The following is a 22,701-nucleotide window of genomic DNA, read 5'->3' as shown; positions in this document are numbered from 1 at the left end:
TGTTTAAACTATGCTGAAATTTAGAGTTATTTCAAAAAATTCCCTTGCCACTAGATGAGACTAAAGGGAAGCCTTGGAAATGATTGTGTGCATGCATGCTCAGTCGTGTCCAACTCTTTGTGACCCTGTGAACTGTAGCCTGCCAGGCTTCTCTGTCCGTGGGATTCTCCAGGCAAGAGTACTGGGACGGGCTGCCATGTCCTCCTCCAGGGAATCCTCCCCACCCAGGGATCAAACCCATGGCTCCTTTGCTCCTGCATTGCAGGTGATTTTTTACCACTGAGCCCTGGATAATATCCACGATAAGTTCGTCACTGTGCCCCTGCCTTCCCATTTGAAGAGGATCATAATTACTGTGTCGCTGAAAATAGAATTCTGACAATCCTACCACATCTGCAGGAAATAATCCTGGCTGCTTTCCTATTGATGACTGCAGTAATGAGTTCTACATCAATCAGTTTGGTCCTCACTGAAAAAGCTGCATTTTAGGAAGCTGGACAGAGGAAGGCACATGTAGGTTGAGCATCTCATACACATACACATACTGCACTTGTGAGGGATTTTTCTTTTTATTTTAATAAAACAAAAATGGACTTACATTGGACATATTAATTTTTAACCAACCTGTTTTTACATTTGATGACAATGTTTCCCTACATTTTTAAGTATTCATTACACACAACCACATGTGTTTTTTAACCTATAGCATTCTCAATGTTAGTATATTACAAATCTATTGTTAGATTTATCTTTCTATATTCTCTGCTGTCATAAACAATGCTGCCTGTCTATCTTTGTTATATTTTTTTCAAATTTCTAAAAGTGTACCCTATTTGATTTTTCTAGTTTACTAGCAACTTAACAGAGACTCAAAAAGGTGACACAGATAGTAGAGAGAAAAGGTGGGGATTTGAAACAAGCCTCATTTAATTCCAGAGTCTATGCATTCTCTCAATTACTGTTGTTTTCGTTGTTTAGTCACTAAATTGTATCCAACTCTTTTGTGACCCCATGGACTGTGGCCCGCCAGGCTCATCTGTCCATGGGATTTCCCAGGCTGGAGTGGGTTGCTATTTCCTTCTCCAGGGGATCTTCCCAACCCAGGGATCAAACCAGAGTCTCCTGCATTGACAGGTGGGTGGATTCTTTACCACTGGGCAACCAGGGAAGCCCTCTTAATTACCACACAGTAGTTACCAAAATTTCCTAAGACCAGAAAAAAACTCCCAAGACAGACGTCTCCATAACACCTAGGAATGCAAATGTTAGAAATGCAGATTCTCAGCCCTCAGCCCAATGAGTCAGACACCGAGGTGGGGCTCAGCTATCCAGCTTAACCAGCCCTCCAGGCGATGCTTAGGCTGGAGAGGCCTTTGCACTACACCATTCTTCCTTCTGGACTTCTAAACTGGCTACACTAGATAAAAAGAGGTGAAAAGATAAATAGGGAAATGGCAGCACTGCTGCTGCTGCTGCTAAGTCACTTCAGTCGTGTCTGACTCTGTGAAACCCCAAAGACGGCAGCCCACCAGGTTCCACCGTCCCTGGATTCTCCAGGCAAGAGCACTGGAGTGGGTTGCCATTTCATTCTCCAGTGCATGAAAGTGAAAAGTGAAAGTGAAGTCGCTCAGTGGTGTCCAATTCTTAGCGACCACATGGACTGCAGCCTACCAGGCTCCTCTGTCCATGGGATTTTCCAGGCAAGAGTACCAGAGTAGGGTGCCATTGCCTTCCCCATGACAGCACTAGGGAGGGGTAAACAAGTACCTGGGTGGCTTCCCCAAGGCATATGTGCTGCACATCTTCTGTTCTACTCGCCTTCTCCACTATTTCCTCCAGGAGGTGGGCCCTCCCACCAAGAGGACAGTCCTCACGTTCTCCTCCTTCACATTCTGGCCTCCTCACACTGAGGTCAGGGCACTTCCATTCCCAGCCGTTCCCTCCTTCTGGGTGGCCTTGAGTTGGTTGTGTCTCCTGATCCACAGCCATGGCCTGGTGACCCCTTCTTTTCTTGACCCATTTGTTCTTAGAGCCTCAGGGCTCTATACAATCTCTAACAATCCTTTATTAAGTTCTCTATCCAGCTTGAGAATGCTATCTGTTTCCTTTAGGATCTTGTTTGATAGTAAGGCCCTTCCTGGGCCCTCATTTCTCCAGATTCCTCCACTTTTAGTCACTTGTCATTGGTTTGTTTGTCTAAAGATCCTGGAATGTACCAGGCTCTTTGCTGCTTCCGGTCCTTGCCAGAGGATCCACTGCTTCAAATATTCTTCCTCTTTTTTTGCCTGGCTGAGGGCACGTCTCAGCAGAGATGTCCTTTTCTCTCAGAGGCCTTTGTAGATCTTCCTCCAAAGTCAGATACCCAGTCATTCTGTCAGACACCCAGTCATTCTGTCAGACACCCTCCTCTTTTCTTTCATTGTACACATATCAACTCGTGGTTGTGTAAATAAATCTGTGTTCATTTATTCAGGACCTGTCTTTCTCATTGGCCTGTGATCTCCATAAGGGCAGGGCCCATGTCTGCTTTGTTTACAGTTAGAAAACATAGCACTTAGTATACAGGCTGGCACATGGAAGGTAGTCAATAAATCCAGAATGAATGAATGAATTCACCATCCTCCAACATCTGGACTCCATGTCAAGTCACATAGTATGGAATGATGCAAAAGGCTGGGCTTACTGAAATTATCATTCAATACGCACCTCAGCTAGCTGGGGGGTCAGTATCCTGTGTTTTCATAGCCTGAGTTTCCTCAGGGCTCACCAGCTCACATGGTGGCAGCAATCACTGATGACTATGACATCCTTTGTTTACTTATATGGCAGGCAATATTCCACTTATCAGCTGTAGTGTGGAAGGATCGTGTTGAAGACCATCCAGAGGCAAGAAGACCCAAAAGAAGGCAAAAGGCTAAAAAAGAGGGAAGTGTGAGCACTTTAACCAGAGCAAAGGCAATGCAGCTGTGCTTTCTACTAGAGATGCTCAGGAGTACAGTGTCCCAGGTGTTACAGTGGAGGAAACCGAGAAGGATGAATCTAGGATAGAGCTCTTCTTTTTCCACTGGCCAACTAACCAATTTTATCCAACGGGCCAGAGATGGTAGTGAAACAGGAGTCCTAAAGAAAACCTGAATTCAGCTTTTAATGAGTAGACTGTGAGGCACGAGCAGGGCATCCAGGTGGAAAGCGGTCCACTAGGGCTGTCAGAAGCCTATGGTTTTTGATCAGGACCTGCAAGAGATAAACTTGCTATGTCACTAGCATGAAGGAGAAATGACAAATCTAGGGAATAACATCTATAACACTGAATGTGAAACCAGTGTCAGCTTTACAGTTTTAAAGCGTCTGCCTGTAGTGCGGGAGACCCGGGTTCGATCCCTGGACTGGGAAGATCCCCTGGAGAAAGAAATGGCAACCCACTCCAGTACTCTTGCCTGGAAAATTCCATGGGCTGGGGAGCTTGGTAGGCTACAGTCCATGGGGTCGCAGAGTCGGACACGAATGAGAGACTTCACAGGTCCCTTATTTTGGACCAGGGAATGAACTCTCTTCACTTCCCAAGAGGTTCAGGAAGGACCAGCGTGCCGGGGCTTTGCGTTTCAGCTGCTGGAGGGGCAGTCCCACCCTCCAGACCGGAGAAGAGCCCGTGCTTTTCCAGTTTCACTTCCCTGGAAACTCTGGACTCCCCTCCACTGTTCCGCTCCAGGGTCTCTAGCTCAGGTTCCCTCTCAACTTCGAGGGTCCGCAGCTTCCACCACGCCCCCACGGCTCGGCGTTCTCCTTTACGTCATCAAAGCGCGCCCCATTCCGGTTTCTCCTGCCGGCCCGGCCAAGCCTCGAGACTCAGCGCTGCACCTCCGTCACCACAGCGCACCCTACCTCCCAATTTTTCTTGAGGTCTCGACCGTGCCTTGAGGCTCGCGCAGAGCTTGGACGTCAACACAGCGCACCACACAGCCTGGCGCTGCTCTTTGACGTCTTAATCGCGCGCCCTCCCGCCCATCAGGTGTTGGAGCTCCGCGCGCGGGCTGCACTCCATCCCCACGGCTGGAACGTGCGCTGTCTGTTGCCTCTCCTTTCGGTCATGTTCCCGGCAGTCTCCTCTCCGCGGACCCCGGGGACCGGGACTCGAAGAGGCCCCCTGGGTGGAGTCGGGCCGGGCTCCACGCCCCGGGCGACCAGCAGGAAGGGTCTGACTCTGGGGTCTTCTGTCAGCTCCCCCGTGCTCTTCTCTCCGGCCGGCCGTCGGAGCTCCCTGAGCTCGCGGTGAGTGGTCATCCGGGGTTGGGTTCGGCGACTCACAGACTCACGGCCCTCCAGAAGCCACGGAACCAGGGGAAGCGAGGGACGCCAGAGTGTTGGGAAAATAGACATCCGTCACCCTTGCACCCTTGCGTGTGATTATTTCAGCCTCGCTTTGATTAATTCATCAACTGAATTAATCACAAAGTGTGTGCTTCACACACTTTGCATGGATTTACCTTTGTGTAGAGGTAGAGTAAGCTCCGGGAGTTGGTGATGGAGGGAAGCCTGGCGTGCTGCAGTCCATCGGGGTGGCAAAGAGTCGGGTACGACTGAGAGACTGAACTGAACTGAACTGAGAGGGGAAAGGGGGCTTCCCAGGTGGCTCAGTGGGAGAGAGTCTGCCTGCCACGCGGAGACGCGAGTTCGATCCCTGAGTCAGGAAGATCCCCCGGAGAGGAAATGGCAACCCACTCCAGTTTTCTTGCCTGGAAAATTCCATGGACCGAGGAGCGTGGGGGGGCTACAGTCCATGGGGTTGCAAAGAGTCGAGCACGACTTAGCAGCTAAACAACAACAACAGAGGTGTTGAATTCTAATCTGGTGATTAGAATCACGTGGTTACCTGCCTTGTTCCTATTACCCCTGTAATCTAGTGTAGGTCACACATGATCTCTTCATCTGCGGAATGGCAGTAATGAACCTAATCTGAGCCTGCCAAAGGAGTAAAAATGAAATACCACGATGCAGATGTAAAGTGATGGTGGCAATGAAGACCTCAACCCTGTAGAATCATTATATTTGCCTAACATACTAACTCCCTGTTAACATCTGCTGATTGATAATTAAAGGGATTTTAGCTACAGAGGTTAACCCTGCAGCTAAATTAATAGGGAAGAGACTTTCCATAAGCAACGAAATAAGAATAGTTGTTATGAAAAAAAAAAAAAAAGAATAGTTGTTATGTTACCAAATAAAAGTGTGGCACACCAGTGCACGTCACTTGTGAGACCATGCTCTGCATCTCCCCTTTCATAGTTAATCTAGAAAAGAAGCACGTATGTTTCTTCAGTGGTTCCCTTTGAATTCATCTATCAAAATGAATTTGCCTCTGTAAGAAAATGGTAATATTGAATCTTGAACTTATATTTAAAATTTATGTATAGAAAATTGCAATATTTTAAAGGAGAAATGATTTTTAAAGAATACCTTGTATTTCTTGACTTTTGCAATTTGTAAAGTGCTCTTCAAATGGTGATCTTGTGATTGTTTTCTGCTCCTTTTGACAAAAGTCAGTGAATAAAAGTCATACTTTGTTTTCATCTTTTTATCTTAATTTCTTCTTTTGGTGATCAGCTCAAAGAAAAACCTTTGTTATATTCAGTCAGAAATAATGCTGTCAACCACTCTGTATGTGCACTCATTTAATGATAAGAGAATCCTATAAGAGAATAACTTTCATATTGATATATTTATACTTTTTCTGAATATTAAGAAGAAGGTGAGAAGGAAATATAATCTCTACTGCTGTATCTGTTATTGAAGAAGAGGTAACAGCAGATACTCATGACCCTACTTAATTTCTTGATTTTGATTGTATTTCTGGTAAAATATTATATTTCTAGATTTGATGAGAACGTAAAGATAATGTAACCCAATGTCTGTAAAACTTTTTTGACCATAGAATATGATAAACTGTACTCTGTATTTTGTTTTTCAAAAATGTTGAGTGAGAAACCCTCAAATTTGAGAAACCCTCAAATTTGAGAAACCCTCAAAGTGACCTATAATTTGAAAAACACTGATATAGTCCAACCTTCTTATTTCACAGTTAAGGAAGCAGAATTATGAAGAGTTTAAGTGACTAGATCATGCATCTAATTACTGAAGCATGAGAATCAAAGCCAGATTCTGTTAGTTTTTTTTTAATGAAAAATACATTTACACAGTATACATGAGCCAGAGTTTTTCACTGTTAAGCTTCATCTTTCTTCTTGTTTATCAAAGATTTTCTCTTCATTGTGAAAAAATATATATAACATTATAATGAATAATGGAAAAATTTTAAGCTATGAGTAAAATAATATGGTCTCATTTCTTTAGAGGAACACCTACGCGAATATTACCACACCATTCCATAACTGAGTCTGTGAATTATGATGTGAAAACATTTGGATCTTCTCTCCCTGTTAAAGTCATTGAAGCCTTAACATTGACTGAAGGTGGGTGTCATTTTTCATTTGTCTCTATTAGCAATTCAAATGAAGCCTAGGTCTGGCATGAAGATAGAAATTTGTGCTTTCTCTTGCCAGGCTGGTAAAGAATCCATCTGTAATGCAGGAGACCCCGGTTTGATTCCTGAGTTGGGAACATCTGCTGGAGAAGGGATAGGCTACCCACTCCAGTATTCTTGGGCTTCCCTTGTGGCTTTGCTGGTAAAGAATCTGCCTGCAATGCAGGAGACATGGGTCAATCCCTGGGTTGGGGAGATTCCCTGGAGAAATGAACAGCCACCCACTCCAGTATTCTGGCCTGGAGAATTCCATGCACTGTATAGTCTGTGGGGTCGCAAAGATCAGACATGACTGAGTGACTTTCACTGTACTTCACTGGTGTACCTTCACTTCCTTGGGGAGAAATAGGTGACTTACTTGGTTTTTCATTGTGTTTGAGAAATATAACAAATATGGGAAGCAGAATGAGCTCATTTTAGCACAATGAAGTATTTATGGTTGTATATACTGTGTATGCAAAACTCAGTCCAATTTCAAAAGTTGTTTGAGTATATATGAAGTTTAGCTTTTTAAAAAAATCCAAAAACTACTGCCTTACATTATTGGGTTTAATAATGCAATACAATGAAGTCTTACCTCCATTTTGGATCTGTGTAGTACCCCAGAAGCTGTATGCATAATTTTTTTTTTTAACCTTTCATGCTCATTTTTATTTTCCCTTTTCCTTCTCACATAAGAACTTTTCCACCCACCAATTTTCTTATAGCTGTAAAGTCATTTGATGTTGGTCAGTTACCATTTTATCCCCTAAAACTTTGGTGGCATCAAAATATGACAGTTAACCAGTGTTAAACCTATAAAATATTTATATAGCTCAGCACTTTAAGCATTAGACACTTGGCAATTAAACCACATAAGAATTGGACAAGACCCTTGTCCTACATGTTCAGAATCAGGTGTTCACAGCCCCTATCTGGTGCAGCCCCTATCTGGTGATTGTACATGATTCAGAAGGCAGCAGAGGCAACAGGCAAGTTACTTTGAAGGGCGTGGAATACCGTGATCGGAAGAACATGGTGTTGGTACTCCAGGGTCATGTACCACTCCACCTTTCTCCAGGGTAGTCTGGATGATTCTGGAATGGCAGGTCTGGCTGATACGGAATAAAGACGACAACACAGCATTTACCCTGTGGAGATATCCCAACTCCTACTATGCATGTATGGTGATCTTGAATGCAACTCATCTTGAAAAGTTGTCATGATCATTCTGGGTTTTTAGGTTGGGTGATCCATCAATCTGGCACTCAACTGTTAACTTCTTTTATGTCATCCTTATTACCAAAGATGAACTAGAGATAGCTCACCTAGTGGCTGTAGATCACTCCCATGCAGTTTTTTCCTGTAACATGAAAAATATTTTATATCTATCTTTCCACTGGGAAGGTAAGTTGATAGAACTGCTGGGCTTTCATTCTTTGCAATACATTCTATCCTTGGTTCTCATTGAGGCTTTAATATAATCATTCTGTTCATTTTCACAAGAGTACAAAGGTTTCCTGTGTTGTGGCCAAACTTGGCATCATCCACACCTCTGCATGCTTCAAGTAAGGCAAAAGGAAACTGACATGCAGTATAATCTGGACCTCTCGGCTCAGAAAAATTTCCATTGTTACATTCTGTGAGATTCTGTTCTTCTAAGCCATATGGCTTTAGAAGTTTCTTAAGGTCATCAGTGTACCTTTTATAGGACTCTGGATTAGACATGCTGAATGAAAATCCAATACCATCACTAGTTTTGGAAAAACCATTTAAGTCCTGAACTTGGAATCTGGTCATGATCTTTTGGAATCTCATTGTTCAGAGTCTGAAGTATAGCCCACATTATGAATGAAGAGAGTGCAGCCAGGAACCCATAAAAGAGTAGGTGGAAGAGCAAGATCAAACCCAAGCTCTTAGCAGTGCACCCCAGTAACTCTCTGGTGGTCAGGTTGTAGATAAAGACCTTCCACTTGGCCAGACTCTGTTTGAAGGACTTCTTGTCTGTCTCTGTCATGGTGTGTTCTGACCGCACGAGGAGTGGTGGCACGGAGGTAGAAGAGGCAAGAAGGGCGGAGGTTTGTCCTGGTTTGAGCAGCAGCAGAAGGCAGTGTGTCCAAGGGACCCTCCTCGCTGTGCTGAGCACTCAGGCCGACTGCTCTGCACCGTGCCGGGCTGGGCTGCCGCGCCGGCCAAATTTATGTTATCAGTTTTGTGCACCATTGGAAGATTCTCTTGGCAGAAAATTATTATTTTCATTTATTTTAAAACACTTGTTTATTTTTGGCCGTGCTGGGTCTTCATTGCTGCTCCCAGGCTTTCTTTAGCAGCGAGCAGAGGCTACTCTCTAGTTGAAGTGCATGGGCTTCTCATTGCAGTGGCCTCTCTTATTGCAGAGCACAAGCTCTAGGGCACGCTAGCTTCAGTAGTTGTGGAGCATGAGCTCCAGAGTGCAGTCAAAGAGGTGACCCATGGGCTCAGTTGCCCTGCAGCATGTGGGATCTTCCAGAACCAGGGATGGAACCTGTGTCCTTACATTGCAAGGCAGATTCTTAACCAATGGACCACCAGGGATGCCCCACTGGTAGAGAATTAGAGTGGAAGTGTGGAAGCTGTGGTCAACACGCGCTTCAGAAAGATGCCATTAAAGATGAGAAGTTGGGGTGACTCTAAGGGCAAAGTTCAGAGCATCCTTTGATTTCCTGGAACAGTGTTTTTCAAACTGCAGGTAGTGACTGAAATCACTTTAGTGGTTCATGACCAGCATTTTTTTAAAAAATGAAGTAAAGTAGATTCAGAATGTCAGAGTGTATCTCATTTTGTTTTATTTAAATTGTGTATGACTACATCATGCTATAAAATGTATTTCATACTGTGAATGACAGTCAAAAAAGTTTAAAGTACTCCATTCCATAAAAAGGAATATTTCTCATCAACTTGAACTAGCACATTTTACCAGTAAGTCCATGGGAGCTTCAGGTACAGTTATTTTCAGACAACTAAACTTCTACTAACCTCTGTCATGCATTGTTCCTGGTTTAAATATATATATTTTTTTCCTTTCTAAAAATTTCAGTTTAAATTGCATTTAAGCCTTTGACACACTCCTGGTTCGTGTCATCAGATCATGTTAATAGCAAATAGTACACAGACTCAGAGGAGAGACTTTCTAGAAATCAGGATGTGAAAACTGAAGACTATGTAAACTTGAGACGATCTCATCCTCACATGGAAATTTCCAAGCCCTAGTCAGTTGGTGTACTGAGTCAGGGTCCTCAAGGGTTCACCAGTGGAGAATTTGAAGCTGCCACAGTTCTTTTAGGGAAAGAAAGTACCAGTCAGGTATTCCAGTTCAGCAAAAAGCCCACACTCAACCTAGGTATGATTTGATATTTATATTTCAGCTTGTACTTTATTGGTGCCTTTTATTTTGCCCCTCTACCCTGTCTTCAAATGAAGAGCAAAGCTCGTATTGATTAAATTTCTAGGGCTGTTAATGCATTTACACAGGTTTAGCAGCAACACTTAGAGCAGCAATAGAGTAGTCTTCCCTTAGCCACAGGCAGACATTCCAGGAGCCCCAGGGGTTGGCTGAAACAGAATAGCACTGAACCCTGTATATACTATGTTTTTCCTATACATGCCTGCCTGTGATTAAGTTTAATTTGTCAGTTAGGCACAGTAAGAGAATATCCACAGTGCTGCATCACTTCTCTCTGCTTTGTGGCCTCGTTTAGTAAAACAAGGTTACTTGAACAGAAGGACTGCAACACCAAGACAGTTGCTCTGATAACTTAGACTTCTACTAAGTGGGTAATGGATGGGTGATGGGCACAGCGTCCGTACACTGGACAAAGGAATGATTCACATCCCCATCAGGACAGCGGGACACTGCAAGGTTTCATCACAAACTTGGAAGTGTTATTTCCAGACTTTTCCATGTAATATCTCAGGCCCCAGTGGACTGCAAATAACTGAAGCAACAGGTGAAGCTGAGGAAACCTAAGCCCTTTAGGTTAGCATATAATAAAGTAATTCATCACATTCAAAGAGCTCTTGTTTGAAAATCTTGTTCTTTTGCAGGAACATGATTTTTCCTTGAAATGTTTTATGTATTTAATGAGGGGGTTTATTATTTGTGTTGCTTTATCAAAATAAAATTATGAATGTTACTAAATATTATAAAAAGTGAGATAAGTTTGTAACAAAAAATAAGAAATATTAAACCTAAGACCAGAACATAGTTTTTATCTTTCAATATATTTATAAGAGTGGTTGTCAAAATTAAATGGATCTCTTATTTTGGATATTAAGAACTCTTGAATTATTCAAGAGTATTTTTTGTTGTGAGTTAATCTTGTATGTGTGGTGGTTACTTTTTTGGGTGAAGAGTATGGCAGTGAGGAGGATTTTGATATGAGACATTTTCTCAGTTTTAATTCATACTGTAAGATTCATTGCATACCTTGTTTTTTTCTTTAGTTGATGATCAGCTGACTGTTCACATAGATGAAGGTGGATGGGCTTGTCTGGTCTGCAAAGAGAAACTCATTATTTGGAAGATTGCTCTGTCCCCTATCACTAAGGTAATGATTCTTTAAAGAGCTGGAGGGAGAGAGAGGAGGAGATTCCTAATTGACTTTTAATTTTTACCCTAACTTTTTAGAGTTGTTGGAAATCTGTAATTTCAATTGACTCAAGCATTATAGATTTGCATTTTTATAGTGATATGAAATACCAAGCATGAATGCACATTTGTGTATTGGGAAAAAGGTTTCTCTCCTTATCATGATTTTAAACAAGATATATTTTATTTACATGTAATAAAGCTAGAGACATTGGCATTTTTAATGAATGCCATGCTAGTCCCTCTGCACAGTGAAGTCTAAGACTAAATCCATCCACATTAGCTAGTGAACTAAGTCTCTAAGAGGATCGGAATGTGTTGCACTGAATCTACCGAACCATGTGTAAGAAAATAGGAAAAAATTATACCAGTTTTTATAATGCTAATTTAACTCTTCATTGTCAGCTTCTCACATGGGGACTTTAATTTGATGTTCGCTGCTGTACTCTCAGCAGCCTCTTTCTGTCCACTCCAGATCAGGCATCCTCTCTTGCAATACTCGTGCCCACTGGGACTGAGGCTCCAGCTTCCCTAAACTCTTTGTGCCTACTGGCCTCTGTACACCTGCTGTCTAGGAGACCATGACTGTGGTTAGGAGCACAGGTGAAGGAGAGGTCCTGTGGTGGGCATCCTGAGTTAGCAGAGGAAGCCTGATTCTGGCTGAATCTTAGAAATATTTTCTAGGCGACTTGGAATACATACTCTAGTCATGCCAATTTTAAATGTCAACTCAACACAAGATTAGACTGGGAAAATTCCATAGGAAGTCTACACAGCTCTTTCAACCAATAGACTTTTTTTTTGGTCTAGGAAGAGATTGGAGTAGTTTGTGTTACGGGTCTGGTCTAGCTGCTAAGTTTTCCTGATTCTATCTCTTTTAAAATATTTTGTTTTAAAATGAGTGAAAATGTTGATGGAAGCCTGATCAAAAAGATGTGAGAAGAAAGTATTTCTAGAATAGTATTTCTAGCAGTGAATTAGAATCTAAAGTATGCAGAGAAGTGAAGTCAGGTGCATGTTCAAAAATTGGATTTGAAATGAAAAATTTTTTGTTTGGATTTGTTTTATAGTTATCTGTTTGCAAAGAACTTCAGCTGCCACCTAGTGACTTCCACTGGACTGCCAACTTGGTGGCTCTCTCTTACTCCACGACCTCTGGCGAAGCACATTCCACGCAGGTGGGTGACTTAAATGCTTACTGAAGCACATTTTTTTAAGATAAGGGAGTTCTTAAGTTGGGGGATCACCGAGCTGGGTTTTGAACCATAGCTTTAAAGCTGCAGGAATCAAGACAGGATGGTAACGGCAGAGGTAGACACACGGGGCAGTGGGACAGAACAGTGTACACTACAGACCCGCACAGAGATGGTGCACTGAGCTCTGACGGGTGCAGAAGAAACTCAGTGACGTGAGGATGGTCTTCTCAATAAATGGTGTTGGAATCATCGCCCATCTTTAGGAAGAAAAAAAAATTCCTCCTAAACCTCATGTAAAGATGAACCCCCAGTGGACCATAGGTCTAAATGTAAATTGTAAAACTAAAAACTTTTAGAAGAAAATAGGAAAAAAAATCATCATGACATGGGGTTAGTTGAAGAGTTCTTAGAAATCACCAAAAATGTGACTCATAAAAGAAGAAAAATAGATAAATCAGACTTAATCAAAATTTAAAACTTGGCTCTGCCAAAGACCCTGAGAAGAAAATGAAGAGAGAGCTACAGATTGGTAGGAAATACTATAAATCAAACATCCAATAAAAGACTTGTATCCAGAACATAAAATGAACTCTCAAAACTTAGTAAGAAAACAACCCAATTTAAAAAGTAAGGCGTAGGACTTGAACACTTTACCAAAGAGAATATAAGGATGTCAAGCCGTGAAGAGACATTCACATCGTTAGCCATTAGGGGAATGCAAATATGTGAGATACCAGGTCACTGTTACTACGATGGCTGAAATTAAAAGCACTGACACTGCCACCTGCTGGTAAGGATGTGGAGCAACTGGAACCTCATACATTGCTGACAGGCATGTAGAATGGTGCAGCCACTGATTTTCACTTTCTTAGAAAGTTCAAGTGCCCTTGCCATATGACCCAACAATTCCATTCCTGGCTGTTTGTTTTAGAGAAACTAAAGCTTATGTTCACATACCCATACAGACACACACACAATACACTAATGTCATAACACCTTTATTTATGATAGCCAAAGGTGGAAACAATCTGAATATCCTTTAGCAAGTGAATGGATAAATAAACTGATTCTTCCACAGGATGAAATACTGCTCAGCAGGAAAAAGACATGAGCTATTGATCCATGAAACAACATGGGTGAATCTCAAAGGCATTGTGCTAAACGAGATAAACCATTGTCAAAAGGTTCTTTTCTATATGATTTTGTTTGTTTGGCGTTCTCAGAAAGACAGAATTATAATGATGGAAATAGGGATTGCCGAGGTGAGGGTAGGGGAGGGTATGACCAAAGGGAAAATGTTACGGAGCTTTGGTGCTGCTGTACTCTCCTATATCCCTATTGTGGTGGGACTTGAGTCTAAAAGTGAAAGTTTTAATCACTTAGTTATATCTGACTCTTTGTGACCCCATGGACTGTAGCCGCCAGGCTCCTCTGTCCATGGGATTCTCCAGGCAAGAATACTGGAGTGGGTTGCCATTCCCTTCTCCAGGGGATCTTCCCAACCCAGGGATTGAACTTGGGTTTCCCACATTGCAGGTAGATCCTTTACCATCTGATCCACCACGTGTTTTAAATTTCATAGGACTGTAAAAAGCAAAACATTTTGTATGATCTGAAGAGAAACCAGGGTATAAAAATTCATAGAATTATAAAAAGGAGAAAATGTCAGTTTTACTGTATGATAATTTTTTAAATATGGAAAAAAGGAATTTTTTCCCCTGATTTCTGTTAATCAGTAGCACATTGCCCTGGTTTCTTATGTCAGTGTCGCCAGACTACCGCCTTGGGCTCCTTTTCTTGTGTTTGCTGAGTGTTATGATCTTGTTTCGAGGCTGTTGCTGTCATGGTTGCCACCAGAGAAGGATCTGTCCGCTACTGGCCAAGCCTTGCTAGTGAAGACACCTACACAGAGACGTTCATAGATCTGGGAGGCGATAAGACCTACAGTTTCCTAACAGCAGTACAGGTATACAATGGATATTCTTTTATATGTATTGGAGAACTGTCATTTGGCTTGGAAATCAGGTTTGAATGACTAAAAATTTGTGATTTTGAGCAGATCATACAGGTAGGGGTGGGAGGAGATCAAAAAAGAGGCAAGGAAAGAATGTGAGGATCTAGGATTTGAGCACTTAGACCGAGGGAAGCCCTTCTTGCAGGACTCTGATGTGTCAGTGGAGCACAGAGCCAGTGGTATTTGTTTCTGTCAGAAACATATTTAGAGAGTGATTCAGCAACTTAGAGGAGGAATGGTTTGCTAATACATGTTCTCCTGGTTTACCAAAGAAATAAAATCTGATTCTTGATTTGTTGAACCTACACAATGTGAACCTATAACTTAAAAATCAGAATTTAAAAAAAGGCAAACATGCAAATAAAAAAATGGCTACGAAGTTTTTCTGTGTAGTATTAAGTGAATAGATTCATAAATAAATGATTTTTAAAAAGTAGCACTGTTCGTTTTTTATTCTTTTAGATTTATGTTGAGGTACAGATGATTTCCCTTAAAGTGTATCAAAGTGAGTTGTGTTCATTTTCTTTTCTTAGTCTTAAATGCTTAACTGAACTAATTTCACAACGTTTGTTCACAGGGAGGAAGTTTTATTTTATCCTCATCGGGGGGCCAACTAATCCGCCTGATACCTGAAAGTATAGGAAAAATTCATCAGCATATCCTGCCTCAAGGACAAGGCGTGCTTTCAGGAATTGGTCGGAAGGTTTCTTCTCTTTTGGGAATTTTATCTCCTAGTAGTGATCTCATTGTAAGTTGATACAGTAACTTTGTTTTACTAGCTTGTTTCTTAGTGAAATCAGTAATTGGGCAGACTCCTATGAAGTTAGCGTTGCCACTGTATGAACAGTGGTGTACATGAGATGAAAACTTTGATCTATCAATGAAGCATTTTTATTATGATGATCAGATGAGTCCATACTAACCCTCTTGCATCCTCTGTAACATTGATTATTAACTTTTATAGATTATCTTATAAGTTCATTTTTTTAGTTAAAACTAGGATGTAAAATTATAAATGTGTTTAAGGATTAGTTTTGCTTTCTAGACGTAACCAAAAGTGTGCTTTCCACCCCCGCGCCTCCAGCTGTCTGTGTGGATGGCTCAGATCTGTGGCTGCTGGGCTCTGCCCCAGGCTCTGGAATGGTGGGTGAAGATGCTGGGAACTGACATGTGGGGCACCTGCTCTCCAGCTGCCCTGTGTGTGTCACCTCCTGTTGTTATTGTCATCTGTAGTGTATGGAGCTTCATGTCCATTTTGTGTTAAATAAATGAGGAAATGGCCTCAGTGAGACTACTAAAGCTGCCCGAAGTTGAAAACTGCTCAGCGGCAGATGCATGCCCACATCTGTGTGAACTGAGAGCACGTGGCCCCGCCCCCGACTTTTTTAAGCATTGTATTTTACAGGAGGACAGCTGAGTAACATTGCTGTGGTTTCAGGTGGACAGTAAAGGGACTCAGCCGTACATACACATTGTCCGTTCTCCCCCAGACTCCCCTTGTACCCAGCCTGCCACGTGACGCTGAGGAGAGATCCCGTGCTGTGCATTGGCCGTGTTAAACACTGCACATCCTTTGTCAGACTGTGCTCTTCCCTCTGATTTCAGGCTGCTCTCATTATCTGCTTCCTCAAGTGCTCTTTGAACCGAAACCTTAGCATGTTTAGAAAAGAATTGCTCATGTTCTCTTCTCTCCTACTGGCTTACAAATCTCATTTTTCTTTTGAGCTGTCAATTTCTAATGGCACTGTCGCTTCTTTCAGAGACCCAGGTATAAAGTCCTGGTTGTGTCTGTGTGTGTCTCCCTCTTTAGGGAGCAGATTATTTGCCAGGTTCTCTAGATTTGAGTCATGGTGACCGGACCAGTGGAGACAATTAGGGTTTTAGTTCAGCAGTCATGTATATGCAATTTTTAAGTTGGGTTAGATGTGTTCTTCAGAAGCAAGGAAGATGAAGTGATATAACCGTGTGGAACTACACACACCCCTCCAGATTCCTTCTCCTGTAACACAGCTCTTGTGCTCACAAGCTATTGATACTATCTCCTTAGCTTACTTGGTTTACAAACTCACATTCAAGACTGTGCTGTGTATGAACCTTAGTTTTGCTTCTTTCTTAGCTATAATCCACATTCCAGTTTAGCAGGACTGTGTTTTGTTCTCTAAAGAGCCTCTGACTTTCCTGCCTCCCTACTCTGCTCTTCCTGGGCCTTCTGCCTGTGAAAATCCTCCTTACTCTCAAGGTCTATTTCAGGATCACTTCTTCCCTTGAATCCTAAATGAAGAATTCTGCTAGAATTACTAATCAAATAACTATAAAATATATGATTTTTTAATTTCAGAAAAATCATCGTTGACGTTAGAATTTAATAATCGATAAACTTTTTCTCTCCTCCCCATACAGCTTTCAAGTGTCCTTTGGGATAGAGAGCGATCGAGCTTTTATAGCCTGACAAGTTCAAACATCAGTAAATGGGAATTAGATGATTCTTCAGAAAAACAAGCACATAGCTGGGATATAAATAGAGTCCTGAAGGAAAACATTATTGACGCTATCTGGGTAAGGAACAGTAACATTCATCTCTGTCATTTTTATTTATATAAGATTGCTAATTCCTTTAGTTGTATTTATTAGAACACATTTCAGTGTAATACACCAAGTTTTAGCCGTCAGATAAGCAGAGATGGAGTATTCAATCTTTACAAGTATTGGGACTCGCTGGTTTACTTAATTTTTTAAATGCATACATTATTCATTCATTAAGTTTAACTTACTGTGGATGAGGCAGTTTAGTAGGTGCGGGGTATATAAAGGTGAAAAGAAATGATTCCTATACTGAAGGAGCTTACATTGTTGATATTTTCATGTAGGGATCTGAAAGTAACTATGAAGCTATTAAAGAAGGGGTCAACATTCGGTATTTGGATTTAAAGCAAAACTGGTAAGCAATTCATTTGTCATGAAGAACATAGGTAGTTGTTTGGAAAAAACTGATGTTTTTTATAGAATAATAAGCACCCTTGCTATCTGTTCTTCTGATGTTTCTAACCCTGCTGCTGCTGCTAAGTCGCTTCAGTCATGTCCAACTCTGTGAGACCCCATAGATGGCAGCCCACCAGGCTCCCCCGTCCCTGGGATTCTTCAGGCAAGAACACTGGAGTGGGTTGCCATTTCCTTCTCCAATGCAATAAAGTGAAAGTGAAGTCACTCAGTCGTGTCCGATTCTTAGCGACCCCATGGACTGCAGCCCTCCAGGCTCCTCCGTCCATGGGATTTTCCAGACAAGAGTACTGGAGTGGGGTGCCATTGCCTTCTCCGTCTCTAACCCTAATCTTCTATTAATCCACCTTCCTGAATTGCTTTGTTCTGTCTGGCAGTGCTAATTCATTTCAGAAGTGTGGGCAGTTTTCGGCCTTCTGCTGCGTGTCCCATTAGCTGTCTGCCCTTGTTAGGGATCATCTGTTCTGCTCGCATGGCCGGAGCGTCCGAGAGCTGCCTGCCCTGCTGCTGGGTGTGCGCTATGCTGTTGTCTTTGCTTACTCAGTGGAGATTCTAGGGGCTCTTCTCCAGTCCTTTTTTTGTTGCTGAAGGAGCTTCAGCCTGAGTTTGTGGCTGTATTAAATCAAGGAAGGATGCATGAGGTTTTGTCCTGGCAAAGTTAGAAGTTAGAACTCAAAGTACAAGTTAGAACTCAGTCATGGTTTATGACTGAGTCACTCAGAGTTAATTTCCTCTTAGAACCAGTGCTCCTTACTAACACATATATATGGAATTTAGAAAGATGGTAATGATAACCCTATATGCAAAACAGAAAAAGAGACACAGATGTACAGAACAGACTTTTGGACTCAGTGGGAGAAGGCGAGGGTGGGATGTTTCGAAAGAACAGCATCGAAACATGTATATTATCTATAGTGAAACAGATCACCAGCCCAGGTGGGATGCATGAGACAAGTGCTCGGGCCTGGTGCACTGGGAAGACCCAGAGGAATCGGGTGGAGAGGGAGGTAGGAGGGGGGCTCGGGATGGGGAATACATGTAACTCCATGGCTGATTCATGTCAATGTATGACAAAACCCACTTCAATATTGTAAAGTAATTAGCCTCCAACTAATAAAAATAAATGGAAAAAAAAAAAAAAAAGAACCAATGCTCTTAGTGGTGCTTAAGATCTCAAGTTAGTCTGATAGAGCTACTTAATCCCATATTGTTGTTTAGCTTTAGTATTATGGTCATATAGAACTGAAAAGCCATTTATAATAGGGCTTCTGTGATAGAGTTTATAATGAGTGCAAACATATGATTTGTAATTCTTTAAAACACAGCTTACTGGAAGTTAGGATAATTTTTATGTGTTTTAGAGTAGTTTAGTAGAACAGTTCTACTTGTTTCTTGGCTTGCAGTTCTGCTGTTTAATTTTTCTCTCGTGGATTGTTGAGACTTGTCAGGATCCTTCTTTATAATTTCTGAAAAATTTGTATGTAAAGTATCAAAGAAGTAAAAATAATGTATATGATTAATTTCCAAAAACAGTTTAATTAAATACAGTGTATCTTGTTTTAATTTATCTTTACTGGACCTCCATCATAAGTTTAGAACTGGTGTCAGGATGCAGCCAACTGTGGGGAAGAGGATGTGACATTTTTTCACATGTAATTTTCAGAATGGAGATATAGGTTGAGCACAGAGACGCATGCTTAGGACTTGCTGTGCTGAAGCAGACCCAGAATGCTGCCGTGCCAGCAGGACTTGATTCTTGTGGGGCCGGTGAGATGCAGCTCTTATCCTCCTCCTTGGCCCCTCCCGCCAGTGCTCCAAACGATCCGCTCATCACTCTGTATCCTCAAGTTCCACTGATCCTTGTAGACTGTTCCATGTCTGGACAGGTGTCTTCTGTTTCAGAAGCATGTGTCTCCCTGGTGCTTGTTGCTCTTCCTTGATCAACTGTTCAAGTTTTTACTGATTTGCAAAATTAATTATCTTTCTATCATCTTTACTACCCAAAATAGCTTCATGTTATTTTAATCATGAAGATTTTTTTTTTGGTGAAGATGTCAAATGAAGCTGATCTAAGCACCATTTCCTGAGGAATTCTTTATTAGCCGTGTCTCTGGGCCTCATTGGCACCTCTCACCCCACGGCAGTCCAGTCTGTGGAGTAACTTCAGTTGACTCACCACAGCATGGCCGTCTGTGCCTCCCTACTGTGTTCTCTGGGGCCTCACTCATTGCCTGCTTAGCTCTCACCCAGGAGCTGTTTAGGTCACTGCCGGTATGTTCCCATTTGGACCAGTGTCCTTGAAGTTTTCGAGGGAATTCAGGTAGAAGTGATAAGAGCTGGGGAAAGGAAACAGTGGAGAAGGAAAATGAGAGCTGTATCAGGACTGCTGGATTTGAGGTGCATGTCCTCTAGTCAGTAGCTTGCTTTATTATTTTTAGTTGTCAGTAGAGAGTGCTTGTCATCCTGTTAATATTTCTGAAACTTGAATGAAAGTTGATAAAAATGCTACTAAATGTTTAGGAGTTGTGGTTAGAGACCACTTAATTTTTTTTGTGTGTTGGGGGCAACAACTTTGATAGATTTAAGAGGACCACATACATTTTTAAGATGGAAAAAAGTTTGTTTTCACATACAGCAGCTTGAATATACAGTAGCAATTCTATGATTGGTTATTAAAGATAAAACCAAAATGTTTTTCTTCTGTACAAAAGTAAACTTTAAAAAGCATATTAGATCAGGGGTTAGCAACCTTTTCTGTAAAGGGTCCAAAACTATATTTTTAGGCTTTAGGGACCATGTGGTCTTCATTGCAGCTCTTTACTCTACCAGTGGTAGTATTAAAGCATCCATAGACAGCACACAGACAAGTGGGCATGGCCGTATTGCAGGACAGATTCATTTACAGAAACTCACCTGTGGTCAGTTTGACCTGAGAGCTGCACTTTGCTAATCCCTATGTTTGATGATTTGTTGGTCTTTTAAGTCAGATTTATTGAGTTATATTTTACATACAGTAAATATTTTGTACCCTTTTTAGTGTATAATTTGGTGAGTTTTGACGAGTGCATAGTCATTTAACTACAACCACAATCAAGATACAGAACAATTCTATCACTCCGAAAATTCCTTTGTACTCCTTTGTCAGGGGCTTTCTGGGTGGCTCACTGGTTTAAAAAAAAAAAAAAAAAAAAAAATCCACCTGCCAGTGCAGGAGATGCAGGAGACACAGGTTTGATCCCTGAGTTGGGAAGATCCCCTGGAGGAGGAAATGGCAAGCCACTGCAGTATTCTTGCCTGGAAAGTCCCATGAACAGAGGAACCTGATGGGCTATAGTCTGTAGGGTCACAAAGAGTCAAATAGGACTGAGTATGTATGCACACACTCTTTTTTCAACCCCTTCCTTCACTTCCAGCTCCTGGCAACCATTGATGTCTTTTCTGTCCCTATAGTGTAGATGGCATCATACAGTATAAAGCCTTTGGATTCTGGTTTCTTTCACTTAGCATAATGAATTTAATATTCATTCAGTGGTTCCTTCCTTTTTACCGCTGAGTAGCTTTACCAGGATTTGTTTATTCAGCAGTTGAAGGGATACTGAGTTGTTTCCATTTTTAGGCAATTATGAATAAAGTCACTATAAACATTTGTACACAGGTTTTTGTGTGAAGATAAGTTTTTATTTCTCTTAGGTAAATACCTAGGACTGGGCTTGCTAGGTCATATGGTAAATGCATGTTTATCTCTTTAAGAAATTGCCAAACTGTTTTCCAAAGATGCAGTATATCTTTCTTTTTCATTGATTAGTGATGGGCTCCTAATTTTGGCAGCAGCATGGCACCTGGCCGACAGCCCCTGCCTTGTCTATTACTCTCTGATAACAGTAGAAGATAATGGCTACCAAATGTCAGATTCAGTGACTGTGGAAGTCACTCAGTATAACCCACCTTTTCAGGTAAGATTTCTGTTTATAAGCTAAATGATCAGTGACAGTAACTTGCTGAGTTTTTTCTCCCTAACAGTTGCGAGGTCAGATTCTTTGAGATATTCATCTGTAAGGCTTAGAAATATGTTTAATTTAATTTTTAAAAAATCTCTTTATTGGGCAACTTTCTTGGTGGTCCAGTGGCTAAGACTCTGTGCTCCCAATGCAGGGGGCCCGGGTTCAATCCCTGGTCAGGGAACTAGATCCCTCATCCCGCAACTGAGAGTTTGCATGCTGTAATAAAAGATCCCACATGCCCCAACTAAAACCTGGTGCTGTCAAATGTAAATACATTTTCTAAAATAAAATCCCTTTATTTATGTATTGTTAATAGCCATGCTGTGCCGCTTGCAGGGTTTTAGTCCCCTGACCATAGATTGAACTCGGGCCCTCAGCAGTTAAAGCAGAGTCCTAGTCCACACTGGACACCAGGGAGTTCCCAGAAATACATTTTAAATAGCTAGTTTTTAGGCATTGCATTCTGTTTGCCATCTCATACTCATTCCTCTGTTCAGCCTTAGCTAAAGAGAAGTGAGGGTGGGAGCCCTTGACAGCAGCATGTTGCTCCTACAATAGCTCTGTGATGGGATTTTCATTTCTGTATTACTGAGTAGAAAGAAAATATTGACAATGAACTGCAGAGTGAAAAATAGGAAGAAACTTGATGGGAATTGGACTTCGGTTTTGAGTGCTGTGTATTACAGAAAAATCCTCTTTTTGCTCAAATACAGTTATATTTGTAGGTAACCGCATTATATATTTATCAAAATTCATGTGAATAGTTAAAAGGCAAGAGTTGTGGACATGAGGGGACAGGACGGGGCTGGGTAACGAAATGAAAGAATAGCATTAAAGCATATACATTACCATATGTAAAATCAGGTAGTCAGTGGGAATTTGCTGCATACACAGGGAACGCAAATGCTCTGAGATAGCCTAAAGGGGTGGGATTGGCTGAGAGGTGGGAGGGAGGGGGCATATGTATACCTCTGACTGATTCATGTTGATATATGGCAGAATCCAATACAATATTGTAAAGCATTCATCCTCCAATTAAAAACAAGTAAATTTTTTAAAAAGACAAGCTGTCTAATTTTAAGCTTCTTGATAGCAATTTAACATTGTTTAATAACTGCTGTTATTTAGGAGAGGCCTACACAAGGTCAACTTCATTTAACCTTGTATAGTATTTAATTCTTTTGAACTTATTCTTAATACAATTTGCATAACAGTACTGTAAGGAAATCTTAATTTGATCTTTCATTTCAAACAGAAATAAACCTTATGTGTTCTGATTATATAAGAAAAGTACACTCAGTGTTAAAAATTTTTTCAGACAATGCAAAAGGGATAAAGAAGACAATATG

General features: G+C 41.5%; 1 protein-coding gene and 1 pseudogene across 1 annotated transcript in view; one reads left to right on the top strand and one right to left on the bottom strand.

Moving 5' to 3' along the window:
• Positions 1-3,971: 3,971 nt before the first annotated feature.
• Positions 3,972-22,701, top strand: part of NUP133 (nucleoporin 133) — a 53,490-nt gene continuing 34,760 nt past the window's right edge. The window contains exons 1-9 of the mRNA XM_061161523.1: positions 3,972-4,269; positions 6,349-6,467; positions 11,000-11,103; positions 12,215-12,322; positions 14,172-14,306; positions 14,932-15,102; positions 16,755-16,910; positions 17,222-17,292; positions 21,157-21,304. Of these exons, the coding sequence (XP_061017506.1) occupies positions 4,088-4,269; positions 6,349-6,467; positions 11,000-11,103; positions 12,215-12,322; positions 14,172-14,306; positions 14,932-15,102; positions 16,755-16,910; positions 17,222-17,292; positions 21,157-21,304 (1,194 nt within the window). The 5' untranslated portion in view covers positions 3,972-4,087. The remainder of the gene's footprint in view (positions 4,270-6,348; positions 6,468-10,999; positions 11,104-12,214; positions 12,323-14,171; positions 14,307-14,931; positions 15,103-16,754; positions 16,911-17,221; positions 17,293-21,156; positions 21,305-22,701) is intronic.
• LOC133070560 (sodium/potassium-transporting ATPase subunit beta-3-like) lies at positions 7,722-8,534 on the bottom strand (annotated as a pseudogene).

The sequence above is a fragment of the Dama dama genome, chromosome 15, assembly GCF_033118175.1.
Source record: "Dama dama isolate Ldn47 chromosome 15, ASM3311817v1, whole genome shotgun sequence".
In the NCBI taxonomy this organism is placed as follows: domain Eukaryota; kingdom Metazoa; phylum Chordata; class Mammalia; order Artiodactyla; family Cervidae; genus Dama; species Dama dama.
The sequence above is the reverse complement of the archived record's forward strand: the minus strand, read 5'-3'. Positions and strand labels throughout refer to the sequence as shown.